The sequence below is a fragment of the Drosophila serrata genome, unplaced genomic scaffold (genome assembly GCF_035046125.1).
Source record: "Drosophila serrata isolate PLE 108 unplaced genomic scaffold, ASM3504612v1 contig_362, whole genome shotgun sequence".
Taxonomy (NCBI): Eukaryota; Metazoa; Arthropoda; class Insecta; order Diptera; family Drosophilidae; genus Drosophila; species Drosophila serrata.
This window is the reverse complement of record NW_028257260.1, coordinates 790540-808662: the sequence shown is the minus strand read 5'-3', so window position 1 is coordinate 808662 and position 18123 is coordinate 790540. Positions and strand designations below refer to the sequence as shown.

General features: G+C 37.5%; 2 protein-coding genes and 1 long non-coding RNA gene across 3 annotated transcripts in view; 2 read left to right on the top strand and 1 right to left on the bottom strand.

Annotated features, from left to right (window-relative positions):
• The first annotated feature begins 4209 nt into the window (after nucleotides 1-4209).
• On the top strand, nucleotides 4210-5888 carry LOC110184538 (mitochondrial carrier homolog 2). Its single transcript, XM_020953114.2, has one exon. The coding sequence runs from the start codon at nucleotides 4361-4363 to the stop codon at nucleotides 5714-5716; it is 1356 nt and encodes a 451-aa protein (XP_020808773.2). The 5' UTR covers nucleotides 4210-4360; the 3' UTR covers nucleotides 5717-5888.
• Nucleotides 5889-9608: 3720 nt separating this feature from the next.
• Nucleotides 9609-10532, top strand: LOC147642712 (uncharacterized). The gene is made up of 2 exons (XR_015273071.1): nucleotides 9609-10255; nucleotides 10339-10532. It is a non-coding gene; the product is annotated as an uncharacterized LOC147642712 (long non-coding RNA).
• A 4876-nt stretch (nucleotides 10533-15408) lies between these two features.
• The window catches only part of CARPA (Carbonic anhydrase-related protein A), a 30604-nt gene continuing 27889 nt past the window's right edge, over nucleotides 15409-18123 (bottom strand). Inside the window, exons 7-8 of the mRNA XM_020953113.2 lie at nucleotides 17945-18076; nucleotides 15409-17727 (exon numbers count right to left, since the gene is read on the bottom strand). Of these exons, the coding sequence (XP_020808772.1) occupies nucleotides 17641-17727; nucleotides 17945-18076 (219 nt within the window). The 3' untranslated portion in view covers nucleotides 15409-17640. The remainder of the gene's footprint in view (nucleotides 17728-17944; nucleotides 18077-18123) is intronic.

Below are 18123 nucleotides of genomic sequence, written 5' to 3'. Positions count from 1 at the left end.
CCATTTTTAAATCACTTTACGCTTCACACTGAATGAATTCCTGACCCACCCAAGTGGTTAAGTATTCCCAGCTAGGATTGTGTCACGAGGTCAGTGTTTAACAGCAGAGGTCAATCTAAAAGCTCTAAGCTAAATATTATAAATATATTTCAATACAGAAATGTATCTGTAAACTGACATAAAAGAAAACTAACTGAATACACATATTTATTATATATGTAGCTCAATTTAAATTGAATTTAATTGAAATGCACCCTATGCTATGCTCATGACCCTGTCTGTTCCTTAGACAGCAATGTCTGAATGAAATCAAAATGTTTCCTTGCTCAGATTTCCAGCTTCCGTTTCCGTTCTGGAGGCGTTTCTCTCGTGTGCGTGTGCTTGCATGTGTGAAGCTCATAAACAAATTATACGCAAATTGACAGACATCCGGCAGCAGTTTAGTTCCTCCTCGTTGTCATAGCCTTTAGATCTTCATGTCCTGTGTATATTAACATAATTACATTAATGACCTGCAGCTACCAAAAAAAAAGAGAGCCTCCTGCAGGATACGCAAATGCCGCAAATGGACAACAATTGCAGTTTTCTGGCCTCTGGCTTTTTGGGCCGTTAAAATTCACAAACTGTAATTGATCACATTTGCGTTTGTCGTTTGATTTCATTGTCTTGTGCGTGAGACCAAGTCACCGTTCCCGATTTTACTGACCATTTTCCACCCATTTTCCACCCATTTTCCACCCATTTTCCACGCATTTCCCCCAATTCAGCAGCCGCAGTTGATGGCCGGGTCTCATTCATTATGCAAACACCTCCACATGGCTATCTAAACGTGGCCGATGTCCGATGTGCCATGGATACACTGGGAGGAAATAGTTCAAGTATTTACTATCCAAAAATATATAAGAATTTGAGTTTGATTTTAAGCATTTAAACAGCCATTAAAGAGCTCCAAAGTATTTGTGAAAAAGTATGAATTATATATTAGAAAAAAAGGACATCAAGGACACGATATACATTTCTTCTCTCTCTCTGGATGAGACTGGAGCAACTGCCTTTTGCGATTAGTTGCCATTTAAACTGCTTGTCCGGTTCCCATTCCCATTTCCCAGTTTCATTTTGATTTCGAATCGTTTGGGTTTTGGCCTTTTTTTTTGGTGCGGAGAAAGGAAGAACAGAGTCCTGGCAGCGGACACCATCCGCTCGTCAGTTGTGTCCGATTGCTGGCCGCCATAGCATTTTGATTTCCGCACTGCATCCGGCAGTTTTAATCCCCCCGACAGCAACGATGTCCTCTAACTCCCGCCTATCGTAGTCCTGTTCCTGATACTCCTCCTGCTCCTGCTCCTGCTCCTCCTCCTGCTGATACTCCGTTCTCAGTTCTCTTTTTCAAACAAAAAATAGAAAACAACAAAATTGTTTGAGTGCAAATGCAACAAGAAGTTGGAAGTTTGAATGGAAAGCTAAGGCAACTCCAGTATACACTATCTTTTATGATTTTTCCAGGATAATTATTAGAGAAATAATTCAAGACAACAATGCATTTAAAAAAAACAAAACATCTTCTTTATTCTCCTATTTTCAAGAGGTTTTCTGTATTCCTAATTCTTTAAGGTTTTCTTTATTAATTTTAGGTAAAAACAAGATTGCAAATTAAAATATAAAATCACAAAATTCAACATATACAAAACTAACTTAACTTAATCGTTGAGAAAACAAGTCATATAATACCAAATCAATAAATATTTTGTATAAGCAATATTAATCAATATTAAAACGTGTTTCCCTCTTGAAACATCATTATTTAAACCCCAAAAAATGTATATATTATATTATATATTCCTTAAACTTGCCAGTTTATTGTATATTTCCCTCTTTCGCGAGAGAACTTTAGCCGGGAAAGCGTGCTGAGGGAGTTGAGGAAAATGCGAACAGTTCACTATTTACCACACACGCAACGTGGTATCCACTGGCGGAGGTGGAAGGGGGTTGCTACAGATCTCGCAGGGGGGTGCAGGGGGCTGCAGGGGGGTTCAGGGGGGGTGATGCATGGCCATGGCCATGGCGCTGAAAATGCCTACTGTCCGCTCTGGCCAACTGTCCAGTGTCGCATTCATTGCCATTCATTCGCCACTGCCGTTCGTGGTTGAAGCCCATGAAAGTTGCCTGGAAACCTCTCTGGGAACCTCCCCCACTGAAAACCCCCTCTAAAACCACTGTAAACCCCTCTGAAAACCCTCCTCTCCTGAACTTCCCCCTGAAAACTCCTCTGAACTTTCCCCTGAAACCCTCCTAGAAACCCCTATTGAATCCACCCTGAAAACCCCTCTGAAACCTCTCTCTGAAAACCCGTACTCAAAAACCCCCCCTCGAAAACCCCCCCCTCGAAAACCCCCCTCCGAAAACCCCCCCTCGAAAACCCCCGTTCAAAAACCCCCTCTGAAAACCCCCCTTTGAAAACCCCTCTGGGAATGGTGATGCTGCTGCTTGTGGCTAACATGCAAGCTTAGGATTTGGAAAACAATTTCACTGTTAGTGGAATGTCAACGTCAGGTCTCGCTCTGCCAATGGTCTCCACCCCCACCCCCCTAAGTCTCACTCTATGACCTATGACCCCCACCGCTATAAAGCCCTTTCCCACCACACACACACACACACACACACTCATACACACAGCCCTTTCCCCCTTTTGATGGTCAGAAATTTTAGGCGCGATGCGTCGCACACATCACTAATTAGTGATGTGCAATAATCGTGACAGTGTGTGTGGATACACTGAGAAATACAAAATGTTGATTAATTTTTTAATATATATGAATAACTAATTAAATTTAGTAAAGGTATTTGCTGTAAAGGAGCAAAGAGCATATTAATAAAATGTTAATAATAAATAAAAATAAGTAAGTAGACTTTATAAAGTAAATAATAAATAATAGGAAAGATCTACTTACAAACCCAGTTTCTAAGTCATTATAATTAGAAAAATCCCTTCTGGAATACTCTTAATTATTTCTCCCTGTGTAATCTAGCCATGGGCAATAGAGATTTTGTCGCTGGATCGGTTCAAAAATTGCGACATTGTTAATCAACTGTGCGTGTCGCATAAGTTGGATTTGCTTTCGGTCGCTTGGTCGGAATGGATTGCATGAACCGATGGGGTTAAAGGTGTACGGCCCTGGGGTGGCATGGGTTAAGAGCTATTTGATTGGTTTCCAGGCTCCAAAAAGCCAAAGCTTAACTGGACTCAATGGAACCCGGAATATATCAACTAAGTGTAAGTGGAAAATTGCCAAATAATGAGCAGGACAAGTTCAAGGTCATTTAGTGGGGGAGTATATCGAAATAAATTGTATATTTAATTATATATATTATAAACATATTTATTACCAATAGAAATTTAAAAGCATACTTTCGTTTAACCCGCAAAAAAATCCGCTTTTAGCTTATTTATTTTGCCGGATTTTTCAAAATAGAGCTTACGTTGTTGCTCTGCCTAGTGATCGCCCTTGTTTTTGCTCGACTTTGATACTAGGTCTTAACGTCTTTTAACAAAAAAATAAAAAACAAAAACATGCAGTTGAACGGGCAAAAGGACTTCTCTGGGAAACTGAGGATGATGGCGGATTGGTTGCATTTAATTGACCAGAAAAACAGCAAAAGGGCTGCGGGGTCAGCCTAATTGAAATTTCATGTTACAAAAGTAAGTGAGTACGAGACAGCCATCGGTGAGGGAGGTGAGGCGGAGAGCCAGCAGTTGCCATTTTCCAGATTTTCCGGGATTTGTAATCAGGAACAGAGGGAAAGAAAATCAACGCCAGCAGCACCAGAGCCAATAAGAAAAATTTAATGAGTTCAATACAATTTCTGGAATATGAAACTGAAGCAAAAACTTCAACTTTCAAAGCCATTGCTTTTCTTAGTAAAATAAATTATATATACATTCGAAAAACAATTAATTTTGGTTAAATAAAATATATATAGGAGTACTAAAAAATCACTTAAAGCAGAGCCTGCATCCCCTTCTGTTAGCAAATAAATCTTAATAATTAATTGCTGCCTAAATTTAGCTACTAAACATGCAATTAGGTAAATAAAAGAGGGTTTGACACCTAATTCTTGCGTGTTTTAAAACGATTTGATAAACCAAAAACTGAAAATCAGAGTAGTCCTTGAAAATACCCATATTTCCATCCAAGTACGCCATGAGTTTAATTGTAAAACTACATTTGTTACAAGCCTGCGACACAGGCCCCAGCTAGTCATTGTTCGTCCGACTGAAGGCAAATTCGGTTCGATCATCCCGTTCGTACAACTAAATTCGAGTTTTGTGAGAAAAAAAGTAGATTAAGAAATTTTTGACAAAATGGAATATAATCGTCCCGATATAAACGCAAGAGCACGTCAGCGGGTCGTGGCCCAAGGCTCATCGCTTGGTGGCGGTGATGCCGATAATAGTGCTATAATGCGACGAACACCGAATGGAGAGCAGCAGCCGCAGCAGCCGCAGCAGCAACCGCAACAGCAGCAGCAACCGCAGCAGCAGCAGCATCAGTTGCAGCAACAGTCACAGCAGCAACTGCAACAGCTGCAACAGCAGCAACTGCAGCAATTGCAACAGCAGCAGCAGCAGCAACAGCAGCAACAGATGCAGCAGCAACATCATGTGGAACAGCGAGTGGAGCGTCCATTGGGCTCTCGGTCTCGTCTTCGACGCTCCGCAGCTGATCGTGACCAGGTGGCTATAGTCCTTCCCTGTGCCCCCACAGGTGCTCCTGTGGCCCTGATGGCTGAATCGTCCCCAGCCCCCGATTTAAGTCATATGTCCGAGTATGAGCCAAGTCGTTTGGTGCGTTTTTGCCTTCGTCTGGGCCTTAACTCTCTACTGCATCCATATGAAGTGGCCAAGATACTCATACAATTGGGCCACGAGCCACTTTCGGCGATTCCGTACCAGCTTCCGTTCGTGGGATGGCGTCCACGCCTCTATTTGCCCGGCGTGCAGCGCTATGTGACTCACATCTATCAGTTGGATGGAATCCGGGGTCTATATCGCGGACTCGGTCCTCGTGTTATTGCCGGTGTATTGGACTATACACTTGGCGATATGCTGATGAATGCCATCCGGCTAACTCCATATACCAATGTCGAGTCACATGTTGGTGCCAAGGAGTTCTTGTGGAATCTGATGTGCGACACAATACGTCTGGCCACATCGGTGGCCATTACCCATCCCTTCTATGTGGTAATGGTGCGCCAGGTGGCCCAGTTCGTTGGCCGGGAGACGGTCTATGAGGGTATATGGACCAGTCTGAAGGTTATCCTTGAAACCGATGGATGGGAAGGACTCTATGCCGGCGCCGTGCCCCTCTTTCTGGGCGAATTGGCCATTCTGGCCGGCTCCAGTGCCCTGTGTCATTTGTGTCAGCGCCTCGTCCCGATGAATTTGCACTCGTATCAATATAATGGTGCCATCATCCAAATGGTGGTCAGCAAACTGGCATATCCATTGCATGTCACTGCCGCCTGCATGGCGGCCACCGGGGCGCCACTCACCGCCTGCGAGCCGCCAAGGATGCCCCTCTATAACCACTGGATCGATTGCCTTGCTGATCTTCAAGCCCGTGGTGGACACCATCGTGGCGGTCTCCTCTTTTGGCGTACAATCCCCAAGATGCAGTTGATGAGCCGAATGGATGCTAGTATTCCAGTCAATGCTTAAAATAATTACATAGCCGGAAGTGATGCAACGGAACGATGATGAAGATTTCACAGGATTGCCTTATAATAGTCGAGTCGGAAACCAAACAAATCAGAATGGTATAGTAAAATTGTTTGATAGATCTCAATAATGTTTAATAAATGATGCTTACTTCCCAATTTCGATAAGAAAATAAGGCCTTTTCTTAGCTTAGTTCTTAGCTTTATTTTAATAGAAAAACGCAAGCTAAAAGTTTACCAACTTAAAACCCTTTTAGCAAGAGATTTTGATGAAGGAGAGCCTCCCTTTCAACTCGATTAATTTGTCACACACTTCGAAATGCAATGCCTGGAGTTAATAAACCGTAAGGATTCCTGAGTCCTTTTTAAGTCGTAGATCTCTACGAACATCCTCTCGTTGTTTTCACATTCATGAGCTTGTAAAGCAGCACGACTCTTTACTCTTGCTTCTGTTTCAGCAAATGTCAGCAGAGATTAAGCGACTAAAGTCCTGCTGCCAGAATGGAACTGGCCAAGAAAGGACACATGTACCGCACTTTATGTACTGTCACTCCCTCCCCCCCTCACACACACCACACACAACACACAATGGAGCGTAACTGGCAGATGCACGTAATGAAAATATCAAAAATCTACGACGAAATGTGCCAACAGGATTGCAGGACTGCAGCAATGTCCTGGCCAAAAGCCATCCTCGAGATGATGGGGCTGATGGCTGAGAAACAATTCAGTTTTGGTTCATTTGAATGCGACACATTTGTGGGCCACACTCCAGCAGACAGCTGGTCTCTGGGAACTTTTGATTCCAAGTTCGACAACTTGGATTTTTGATATAGATTTTATTATATTGAAGAAGACTTCAAAATAAGAGAATATTATGATGATTATTATAAATCCAATCCCTTGACATAAGTATAAATTATTGATAAAGTTATTAAAACCCTCTATTTAGAGGCATGGGTATCTACAAGTCGGTTAACTGACTCTAATCGAAATCCCTAAATGCCAGTTACGAGTTGGTTCAAGATAAGTCCAAAGAGTCGAAAGTCGCAGCACCCAAATTACTAGTTATTACATGGGGTGTGCGAGTGTGTATGGGAGTGAGTGTGTTTCTCTTTTTTGGGGTGACATGGCCGTATCGTCTTAATAACCAAAAAATGCCATCAGCCTTCAGCAGCAGCTCAAGGACTACGTGTCGTCCTGTTGCCAAGGCTGCCTTGATTCCTGCAACATTCACGCATGCCTGCCCGCCTGCATATATGGATAATGCATATATATATACATAAATATCTTATATATATATCGGATTTATATATGGTTGTAGTTGTAGGGCAACTGTTGAGCTGCAGAGCACTCGAATCTGTTGTTACTGTCGCCCCCATCGCCTGGCCCAAAATGCAATTAGACTAACGATGCCACACAATTTTCGTCTTCAGCTTCATAAAGATGCGATGACTGGTAGACAAAAGGGGGGAAGGGAGCAGGGGGGAAGGGAGTTGCAACTGGAACTGCAACACTGGAACCCTGGAACTGGAGATGGTGGCACAAAGTTGACAGAGTCAGATGGTCAGTTGAAAGGAACGAGGGCGCTTTGAAAAATATAAAATGGGCCAAAAGTAAGTTGAGATTTTACAGGAATTTTAATTGAATTCCAAACAAGATTTTTACTTTATTTTGAATCTTTTTTTTTATGGATTTTAAAGTGATTATTTTAACAGGAGACTACTATATTATAAAATAAAATGTAAAGGTTGTTGTAACATGCACGTTTCTACATATTATAAACATATACTTTCCGTAAATCTTTGAACAATAAGTAAATTTTAATATATAATATCTAAATATATTTAAAATTATATTCAAACTCAATAGGTAATTAAAATATACATATTCCCAGAGTCACCCCTCGCAGCATTTTGGCAAAGTCTCAGGCTCAACAAATTCATGTTTCAATTTTTCCCTCGTCCCCCTGTGTGTGTGGCATATGCAACTTCCACTATGACGTCAAGAGAGGAAGGAGTATTATAGTGTGGTGTGTGTGGTGTGTGTATGCAGCGGAAATGTTGAACAAAGTCATGCATTTGCATGGATAACTTGGGGCTTTGTCTCGGGTCAAGACTGGAAAAGCTGCAATTGCAAGTTACAAGTTGCAGGTCCTGGGCCCAAAAACAAATTGCCTATGCTGCCGGGGCTTAATTAACATTAATATCGAGTCCATTATTAAGTCAATTATGAATTATTATTGAAATCAGATCAAATTAAAGCCATACAGATTGCTATCATCATCGTCAAGCGTATCCGTTGCAATACACAGAGCCTGCATTTATATTGATTCACTTCTTAGGACAGCAAAATAGGAGAATTTTCTGTAATATATGTACAGTGTGCGTCATAATTAACAGAAGCCACTAAATGCATATAATATGTGTGTGTGTGGTTTCATCCTTTCTGATCCGTTCTGGGTACTTTTGCATAGTATTTTATTGACTAACATATGTAAATAATTCATATTAATGAGTTGGGCTTTTGTTCCAAAACGCTAAAAACGTTAACAAATTGTGGGAAAAAAAAAAGAAATTAAATGGGAAATTAAATTCTAAAAGGAATTATTATTTAAAGTTAGTTAAAAATACATTTTAAAAGATACATTTCCTAATAAAATAATATAAGCTCTACCTATTAAGTTGCTTTTCAGGTTCACTTGCTATTTAAATTAAGTTTTAATGTTAATTTTTTAAAATATCTGGAAAAATCTGGAAATTTAAGCTGGGAACACAGGCTGAACTTTATGGCAATGGGCGGGGAAACCCCTTTTTTCAGGAAACGTGGCTCACAGCGGTGGCAAATATATTACGTATACGCCGCATGGGCTTCCGACTTCCGACAACAAGGTCGGCGGTTTCAATTTTATAACGTTAAACCAATTAACAGGTTTTACACACAGACCGCACACACACACACACACATACACACCCCCCCATTTATGAGGTGTTAATCGACGTCATTCTGATGTAAAGCGCGATGAGAAGCAATATATATTTTATGGGTTGCGTAATTAACAGGCAACAACAATAACAAACCAGACACCAGCGACAGGTTAATGAGGCTCCATTGATTATGCATATGAGTTTTGTGGTGTGTGTGGTGTGTGGCAGGTGTGTGTGTGCCAGATGGGGGTGTGTGTGTATGAGTCAAATTAAAATGTTACATATGCTAATGAAATCAACCAAAAATGATGAGCAATTATGAATAGGTTAATGGGATTTGCCAGTGACTGGCAATGGTTTGCCCTTAACTCAATGCCATTTTGATGTCTCAATTCTTAATATAATTATTAATATATATTGTATAATTATATTTAAATATAATTTGTGTTTATATATATATTTAATTTGTGGTCAACAAGGAAAGGTTGATATGCAGATGTTTAAAGAGGAATTCATTTACCTACCCTTCGACTTTGATTATTTAATGTAATTATTCTATTTTATATATGTTAAATATATTTCAAGTATTTGCTTATTTATAAACTCAAAGTTTGACCTAATTTTTTCCCCTGTTTTAAAGTTGATTTTAAAGTTGTTGTTTTCTTTTGTTTGTCTTATTTTGGGGGCCGGGCGGCAGTCAGGTGTAAATTACAAAACTTGTGAGATTTTTCCTTGGCATTTCCTCATTCTTTCTCTCTCTCTTTCTCTCTATCTCTATCTCTTTCTCTCTCTCTCTCTCTCTCTGTATCTTTCTCTTTCTCTCTTGGTTGCTACTGATGATGATGATGGCACTGTCGTCATAGCTGGCTGCTCCTGGATTTCAACTCGAACGTAATGCCAACAATTACGCAGCTGAATATTTTATGAGCCAAGCAGATTAATATGAATATTTTATTATCATTTTAGATTCCTTGCTGGCAGGTCCTTTTGGCCAGCAAAAGGACAAGACCAGACCCAGACGAAACACCAAGGCAAAGCCAAAGTCAGAAAGGCCAGAAATATGCTTTTGTTTGGCATTTCACAGAGCCTACCAACAGAGTCTGTATTTTTTTAAGTGGGGATTATGAAACAAAACTAAACAGGATATGACTTTAAATTATTTTAAAATTAGTTAAATTTTTCAACTAAAAAAAGTTTGTTTTTGGGTATAAAAAATAAGTTTGATTGATATTATTTAAGTGGTTCTTTAATAACATTCTGGGTCTTCAATTATTAATTATACTAACAGGGTTTTTTAATTATATTTTTGAAATATTTTTTAAAAGCTTTTAAGCTAAGTTTATTTGCCAATTTCATAGATAATAGTTCTTTAAAAATGTCTTAATTTTTTTTATAGAGCATTTAAATTTCGTCCTTTTTGGTCACCTTTTTTTTGGAAGCTGTCTTGGTGGCCAACTCTTGACGCTGCTTGCCACAGTTTTTTGCACCTTGGCAGACGAAAATGCCTTTTCCCCCCCTCAACACACACACACACACAAAAAGAAAAGCAAATAAATGAAAAACGCAGGACCAGAGACTGTTAGGAGCTGGAAAAGCGGGCGCAGGAAAATGTGGTGAGAACGGAATTTATGACCACGAGCCTTCAAAGGGCCAAGTTGCCTAAATGTTTTTTTTTTTTGCTTTATATTTTTTGCAGCCAAATAAAAACGGGCCAAAACAAATTGTGGCCCAGAGAGGGAGAGGGAGGAGGGGAGAGACAGCCCCCAGTTTCTGCCTTTAATTCTCTCAGCCAAAAACCAGAAAGCCACTTGGAAATGTGTCGGTTGCAAAAAAAAAAATATACACAAAAAATAAAAAATAAAATGAGGGAAAAATAAACATTTTCTTTCATTTGTTGCGTTTTAAATTTTCATGCGCAACGAGTGTTGGCAATTACCAAGGCCTAAACTATATATACATACTTTATATATAGTTTTTCGGGGGGCTCCAGCAAATAATAACGTCATCATGTATAAATTGCCTGCCACGCCCACGGAGTTGGTTTCGGGGAATGGCAATGGCATTGGGAATGGGAATGGGAATGGGAATGTGTTCCGAGAGGCATCTCTGATTTATGCAGGCCATAAAATTGCCTGGCGTGAAGAAAAAATAGAAGGCTAAGAAGCAAGGAAGCATGGCCCAAAGTCTGAGCCGGCTTAGCCTTGGGATGAAAGGAGCTCAACGTGTTAAGAAGGAGCTGGTTGCCGCGAAGGAGGATGCTCAGGATGCCCAGGATGCCCAGGATGCCCAGGATGCCCAGGATGCCTGTCAGCTTCCATCGAGATGAGTAGGCCAAAGGGTTACCCTAGTCCCCTGGCAAGGAATTTCAAGTGCAACGTACAAAAGTTATTCCAGAGTTTTTCTATGACTTGAAAATAATACAAAAATTTGTTTAGTGATTATATATTACCTGGTAAATATTTTACAATTTATAAAAAAATATAATTCAAAGGATACCTTGGTTTCACAACCTTTTGGAATCATTCGATTCACTTCTGGTCACGTAGCCTCAATGGAGTCTCCCGAATGGAGGAATGGAGGCGTTGGATTTCTCCTAGTTCACGTTCATATCGGTTGGCAGGAGGCATTATAATGCATTTTTTTTTCTCCTTTCTCCTTTTTTTTTTGCAGATCCCCCATCCTTGCCGACTTTGCCTCTGGCACTCATTATGCGTTCGTCTTGAACTCCTTCGCCTGGCTCCTGGCTTCCAACTCCGGACTCCAGGACTCCAGGACTCCTGGACTGACAGGTCCTGAATAGGCAACAGGCAGAGAAGGTCTCGTGCGATTTTTCCTTGGCCGCACATGCCTGACTGCACTTCAATCAAAATCAAATATTACACCCGGCAAAGAAAGAAAGGTAAGGCACTGAGGGAAATCTGATACAAATTTGATGGGAATATAATTTATTATATAGTATTTAAAATACTAAAGATATTACCTACAAGGAAACCTAAATTATGTGTATTCTAGGTTTATTAAATAGATATTTTTATGGGCTCATTACGTTGGGTAAATTCAAGTCTTTCAAATATCAGAAGACTTCAATTTAGATAACTTTTCGGTGCTAGATTTTTATAGCCTTCAAAAATCTGCATACTGGGTTTTTAAATATTAAAAAAATTGAAATATTTGCCAATTTTTTTTGACAATTTTAACAATGTAACCCCTTATAAAAATTTATTTAAAATATTGAAGATATTACCTACAAGGAAACCTAAATTATATGTAAATAGATATTTTTATGTGCTCATTTTGTTGGGTAAATCCAAGTCTTTTTCTGTGCCAGTTTTTTATAGCTTTCAAAAATTTGAAAACTCGGTTTTTAAATTTAAAAAAATGGATTTTTTTTGGCAATTTTTGACAATTTTAAAGATGTAACCCCTTATAAAATTTTGAAACAAATTTCAAAAAATTTTTTTTCTACCAGCTGATCGTGTTGATCAAGAATATATATGATTTATGGAGTAGTAAATAAACCCCTTCACATAATTAGAAGCTTCTGAGTAAAATAATAATTTTAAAATATTTCCTAAACTAAATACTCTTCTTTTACAGTGTGGCTCATGTGCAATACCATTGGCTTTTGTTGTGCCCCTCGACTGTCAGACAGATATGCCAGATATATATATATATATACATATATATACATATATGTGTATATATATAGCCTGGTCCTGGCTTGATTACGCACGTTTATTACTGAGAAAAGAAGCAGGAATTGGAATCAGAATAGGAATAGGAATCGGATGCAGAGTCGGGATTCAGTGGAATAGCAATCCGAATCCGAATCCGAATCGGAATCGACATCCTGGGAGACGAAGTCATCAATATGCGATGTGTGCCTTGGTCATGTACAACATGATTACTTGCAAATCACCTGAATGCGATGCGAATTATGGATGGGAACTGATGGAAAAACTACATAGGGTAGGTAGGTAAAAATCCCAAAAAAAAAGCAGAACTGCAGTGCAACAAGTGCTGCAATTGTTGCTTATTCCATTTATTATTTATTTGTAATTAAAATTTGAAGCGGTCGCACCGCAACGCGTCGCTTGTTCATGAATATTAATTTCGATTTTAAGGCCGCAAACAATGCAAACTAAACATGAATTACAACTAAATATTTATAACTCATTTTGCGAAGCACACAGAGAAACATTCTCGTAGATAAATAATAGACAAAGTTAAATAAAACGGATTTGCCAGTGCGAAAATACACAAAAATTAACTTGTATTTAAAATTTAATTAAAACTTTGCTGTTATTTACATTTCCCCCCTTACTGTTTTGTTGTGCAAATAGTTTTTGTTTTTCATTTTGTTTGGTGTTTTTTTTTTTTGGGGGGGGGAAGGAGTGAGAAAAGCATCTAAAATGTTGCCAAAACTGTGCGCATTCGATGGAATCATAATGCATTACATATGCATGGCCATCGGCATACGAGTTTAATTGAAATATCGCGAACAATTTTTGGTTTATCGCATCGCAGTTCAAATAAAAATGCTAAATAAAAACGCTTTGGCCACGCCGGAGGCGGCTAAATGAAGGGGTTTTTCTGGCCATGGCTAACTGGTTGTTGCGGCTTCTAGCATTTAGCATAATTAGTCCTTTTGACCGCATTTTACGAAATGCGGTCTAAAGGGGGCTGTAGCCCCACCCCAAAGCCCCCTACCACCCATCGTGACCATATTCAAACAATGACCAAAATCGGGAGTAATAAAAAAAAAGTAATGGTTTAATGTGGAAAAACTGAATTCGTAGAAAAAATAAACACTCAAGCTGAAAATGAATTATAGGGTTCTTGGTGTAGTTTATATAGAAACTTTTAATACTGAAATAAAGTGAATTCTGCCACAATGTAATAAAATATATATTGATATCAGTGCCTTGAATATCATATAAATATTTGAGTAAATATGGATCATTCAATAAAAATATATTATCTAATATCTTAAAAGATCGTCTTAAGAGATAATCAATACTTTATCTTTCAAAACAATAATTGATTCCTTTTAAAGATAAATAATATTATATATTATATATGTAAGATTTCAGGGAATATTCATTAGTAAGTGAACTTACTCATAACATATAAAATTTAAATATTTCCTGAAGTTATAATGCATTCTCTTCAAAAGGTCAGAAAATTATTGAATATATATATGAAACGTTAAAAAGAAATGATAAATTAATTTATAATATACAAACTATTGAAGTGAATACAACCTTGAAAAATGTAGTATTAATTTGAATATTAAATTATCTGATATTCCGTATTATTCGGAAATGTTAAATACTTTTGATCAATCAGAGACAAATAAAAACAGATTGGTATAAGTATTCATACATAATGTAATTCCTAATAAATCAACCTATTTTTAGTTGAAATATTATTTCAAAATTAGATACAAAATTGAATTAATTGCATTTAGTGAGTAATGCCCACTGTATTTTAATGAACATTCGTTATATGAAGACACCCATCAACCGAGGCGAGCCTAATTCGCGTGGGCCAATGGGCACTTGGCGAAGGGCCTGCAATTGCAATTTATGGTAAATTAATTTGTAATTAATTTTTATGCGAAAACAAAACGTAACGTAACGTAACGAAACGAATGAATTCCATTGGCCGGAGGGGGCTATTTGTGTTTTTATTTCCATTTTACGCTAGTTTAGTTTCAATTGCGTCCAATTAAACATGCGGCCGCCGCTCAAAATCCGCCATTTCCGATTGCCTGGCAACGTGCAACATCAAATTTAACATCCTCTCCCACCCAAAAAAACAAAAAAAATTGCCACATCCTCCGCCTAATATCCCAAAACCCATGGAAATCCTGAGCTGCTCGCCAGGATCCTCTCTGCGTGTTGCACGCGTTTTGTGTTTTTCGGAAATTGAAATTGCATATTTAAACAGGCCATTCCCACTGCTACTGCTACTACTACTCCTAATACTAGCTAGTATATATATTTACAAATATATACATATATATATATATATATATGTAAATGGGTGTGTGTGTAGTCATTGTGGCAGGAAACGGAAATACAGCGTGTTATTGTTACTGGCCCATTTCTAAGCACTTGATTGCGTTACGCAGTCGCTTCTATAATTATTATTGTTCCATTTGCCCCAAGGACATTCCAATTGGGATTACACTGAACGAAAAGAGAGACTATCTCTGGGAAAAGATAATATATTCTTTAATATTAATTAACAAAGGAATATATTATAGTAAGGCAAAGAAATTGCTTTTGAGAAAGCTAAAGGTTAGCCATTATTTTCCCATTATTTTATTATTACCTAAACTATAAGTATTTCCAAATTGAAGAAGAGAAAATATCTACTTATTTAATATAATGATCAGGGATGAAAAATAAACTAAAAGAAACAAAAACTAATTAACTTTGATTTCTCTTAGTGCACAGAAGTAAACTTAAACAGCTTTTGGGATTGCCCAGATTCCCCCCTCGTCATTGTCTGAGAGAATGGATGATGTAGAGGCCTCGACAATATCGAATTAATTTCCACAAAATTCATGTCGGGAAATGCTCGGAAAAGTCATCAGGATTGCCGCCACGTTTATAATCCTTACCTCACTCACTCACCCCGATGATTTCAAATTCCATTTCTATTTGGAGCTGCTGATTACGAGGAGGCCGGATATTGGGACAGGATGACAGGTTGAGGGAATTACAACCAGCCCACATTTAAGCAAAAGAAACAAAGGTTTTCCTTCATTTTGGTTTTTCTTTTTTTCATATAATACTTTCGCTTTTCATTTATTAGTTTTTGCATTCTTCGATTTCATGTATTTTCTCAGGGGAGACAATGCCTTCATCTCCCTCAACTGCTGCTATGCTTAGTAATTCTTGCATTTATAGTTACATATATTTATATATAGAATTTTGTATAATTTATATATATATATATATTCATATATATATATAGTTTTTTTCGTATGGCAACACAATAGTAACTTACAGTCGTAGCAAAGTGTTTTGCTGCTGCGATTCCCATTTTAGCTTCTTTTTTTTATACAAATAGTTAATGCTCTCTACTCGCACATAAATATATATATTTATATTATATCTGTGTGTAATTGGGGGAACTAGCGTTAGCTTTAGCTTTAGCTAGTCGGAGCTGTTAAGATAGTAGTTAGTTAGTTAGCTAGTTAGTGGCTGGCCCAAAGAAATAATTGCACAAGGTGTCGCTCGACAGCTGCGAATGTGGGAATTGAACGGATCCGATATATGTTAGCTATATAATATATATTATTATATATAGGTTTGTGTATATCATACAAACTCAGGTGGTGCTAAATGCTAGATGCTATTCAGTAACTTAGGTTCTACATTAGCCATAATACTTGTCTTTACAGCACTTAACAACACTGTTCGTCATTCGTTACACACATAAAAAAAAAAAAATGTATCTTGTAGTTTACTCGTTACTTCGAATTTGATTTTCTCGGCTAATTAATTTAGTTTTGGTTTATTTGATTTAATTCTAATGCCTGCATTCTACATTTAGATTACTTTTTTTAGCCCATTTCCTTTTCCATGACTGGTGACTAGATATATGTATATGTAGATGTTTATATAGATGTCCAGGGATGCCCATTCTACTCGCTGTTTCTATTTCTTTGGCTGTGACTGTAGACTACGACTGGGCATCACTGTTACAAGTGGTTTTTATATGTAGATGCCAAGTATATAGACGCTTATAGTATCTGGGGAGTGTGAGTGCTATATATATATATTCATCGTGTATATATAGGTTCCTATATGATGTACCGACTTTCCTTTTTTTTTTTGTTCAACTTCCTGGCTGCATTGCTGTTCTATTACATATTGCATCTGGTGTGTGTATATATATATAGAGAGATGTATATATGTGTATATATGCATTATATATAGATACCTTTACCTTTTTTTTTTGTGTGTATATTTATATGAATATTTATTTTCTGTTAATTTCTGTTGCCATTTTGTGTTTATGTTTCGTCTCGTTTCGCTTTTTCGATTTGTTAGTTATTGTCCACCCATCCAGTTTACGGAAATTCTCTTATTTCACTTTGTTTTCTATTTTGGTTTTTTTTCCTTCTTTTGTTATACTATATATTATTATTATTTTTTGTTTTTCTTTAGTGTGTTGCTACAAAAGGATTCGTGACGCATCAACAAATGTAAATCAACAAATAATTATAAATATATGTATATGGGAATGCATTGAATTGGAAATAATTAAATGAGCTCACAGATTAAATCTAAGCCTTTAAAACCGAACAGATTTCCATAGCGTTCTCTATTTATTTAACGCACTTAAATTTTATGCATTTTATGCTCAGCTCACAAATCCAAGACACAAAAGGAATTTTATTGAATTCCCATTGAATTAATTGAAATAATTTGTCGGCCTTTTTACGCAAAAATTTGCAGCAATTATTTCATAATTTTTTTTTGGTGAATTTTTCGGAAATTTAACATTTTGCGATTAGAATGGAATTTTGCACAATTGTTATTCATTTATATATGTATATGTATTTTGCTGCATTTTCGCTCTTGCTTTATTATAAATAATAATGAAATAAATAATACAATTTGCTGCTGTTGTAGAAGGAAAACCAGTCCTGAGTTTGTGTGTTGTTGTAAACATGAATATAAAAATTGAATGCGATATTTAAAATGCAAAAGCAAAATGCAAATGCAGCCTCTCGGTTGTTGTTGTTGTGGTTGTTGTTGGTGTTGTTGGTGTGTCTGAACATTTCATTTTTGTAACAATTTTGTCGGGCAACCTTCTTTATTGCAGTTGTTGTCGCCATTATTATAGTTGTAATTGCCGCAGCATTATTTACCACACATAATAATAATAATAATAATAATAATAGTAATAATAATAATAATAATAATAGCAATTGCAGTAATTGCTTTTCGCTGCTCGCCTCATCGATGTCCAGTCGTCAACGTATCAGGAGTCCCGTGTCAGGAGACCATCGATTCGCCCTATAGTACATATCCTTGTACATCGAGGGGCACGCATATTGATTCTGTCCATATTTATTTTATTTATTTAGAAATTGCAGGAAGAGAAGGAGATAGAATTAAGATCCTTTAATATTTATCAAGGGAGCAAAAACAAAAGTAAAACAGGAAATTGCTTCTGTGTTTCTTGTGTGCTGTGTGGTTCCCTATAACATCAAAGTTCTAATCGATAATCTAAACAATAATATTTATAGTTTAAATAATACGATTAATTAAACTCACCTTGTTGCGCTTAAAATCTATGTTCGTTCTTACGGTTCTATGGTGTAAATTTTGCACGGGTCGCGCATTATTACCTAGTGGAGCTTTTGGTGTACTCTCGGAGCCTTGCATCAGTCGTCGGAGTTGGTACAACTGGAAAAAGAAGGATAAAAAAGGATATATTTTCTCATTTTACATAT